The following is a 1,364-nucleotide window of genomic DNA, read 5'->3' on the forward strand; positions in this document are numbered from 1 at the left end:
CCCCCCGGCGTCGACACGCATGTCTATTTTGGTGTGTCGGGTGACAGTTTTGACCCAGTGTCCCAGTTGTGTGGGTCCCGGCCTGTTGTTTACGCGATTCTCATTTGCAGGGGGGTTTGGTGGCGGCGCTGCAGTCTGCGGCGGCGGGAGCAGTCTGCTCAGTGTGATCGCGACGTCAAAGCTGATTTAGCTGCGCTTTGATCGCGGCGTTGCGCGTCGGCGTTGCAGCCGGCACGACGGCTGGGGAGCCTGCAAACCGTCCAGTGCGCCCGAGGGCAGATTCCCGCCGACTTCTCGCCAAAACCAGTGGCAGAACATCGGCGGGGTGACTTTCAAGGATAGTAGTACACTGCAATCAAATATTGTGATGAAAGGGGCAATCGTGGCTAAATGTTTTTACATCCATCTCGTTACAGAGTGGTTTGTCACTCTCGTTCACCAGGATGGGTTCTACTCGGGGCTAACAAAGAAATCCGTGATGACACGGTTGTCGTAATACATGATATCCTCATTTTCCTTCCAACTTTTGTATATAGTGCAACCGTTCGTGGGCCACGCCTAAATTCCCTTGGTAGCCAAAATGAACTTGCCCGATCCATATACTTCAATGTCGCCCATATCGGTCTTTCCTCTCCTCACCTGGACGACGGCAAAGACGACGAGCCCAAACGTGAGCGAAACCTCGACGAGGTCGTTCTTGAGGGGGCTGGTCTTGACGCAGGAGATGACGCCGAAGAAGTTGAGCAGCAGCGTGCCCAGGCACTCGGCCGCTAGGGCGCGGTAGAGGTTCTGCTGCTTAAGCTCTTTGTGGCCCAGCACCTTGTTGACGTTGGCGGGCATCTTGAACGGTGGCCTGGGGAACAAAAAGATAAGAGTCACATTATGGTCTTCTATTTGTGCAAAACAATGGAACGTCGTCTGTATTTTATTCAAAGAGAGCAAAAACGATTATGATACCGAAATCTTCCCAAAAGGTGCTTTCATATGTTTTTGTTTAAATGTTTCACAGGGTATGGACTACTGGGTGCTGCATAGATTGTCGTGGCACGAGCGTGACCGCCCGATCTCTCCCGCCCCTAAGCTAACACACATACATACACACACACTCGTAAATACACGCACACATACAGCTATTTATGGTGTGCAGCGAGTCACGCGTGCCTGTGTCCGCTGGACATACCCAGCAACACAATGGGATGCAGTAGTCCTGGTTTGTGTTTATCGGTGCCTGCTATCCCATGACGGATGAGCTTGTTGATGACGGTTGATGACGACATTCATTAGGACACAATCAACCGATCCGTCACAGGGCCGTCGGAAGTGTTTTTCGGTAGGGGGGGCCAACTTAGACGAAAAGCGGGGAT

General features: G+C 52.3%; 1 protein-coding gene across 2 annotated transcripts in view; it reads right to left on the reverse strand.

Moving 5' to 3' along the window:
- Positions 1 to 1,364, reverse strand: part of LOC113213723 (aquaporin AQPAn.G) — a 33,462-nt gene that overhangs the window by 4,179 nt on the left and 27,919 nt on the right. For both annotated transcript variants that reach the window (XM_052265274.1, XM_052265273.1), the window contains exon 2: positions 640 to 853. In XM_052265274.1, the coding sequence (XP_052121234.1) occupies positions 640 to 840 (201 nt within the window). In that variant the 5' untranslated portion in view covers positions 841 to 853. The remainder of the gene's footprint in view (positions 1 to 639; positions 854 to 1,364) is intronic.

This window comes from Frankliniella occidentalis, unplaced genomic scaffold (genome assembly GCF_000697945.3).
Source record: "Frankliniella occidentalis isolate FOCC.00 unplaced genomic scaffold, Focc_3.1 Scaffold25, whole genome shotgun sequence".
Lineage (NCBI taxonomy): Eukaryota > Metazoa > Arthropoda > Insecta > Thysanoptera > Thripidae > Frankliniella > Frankliniella occidentalis.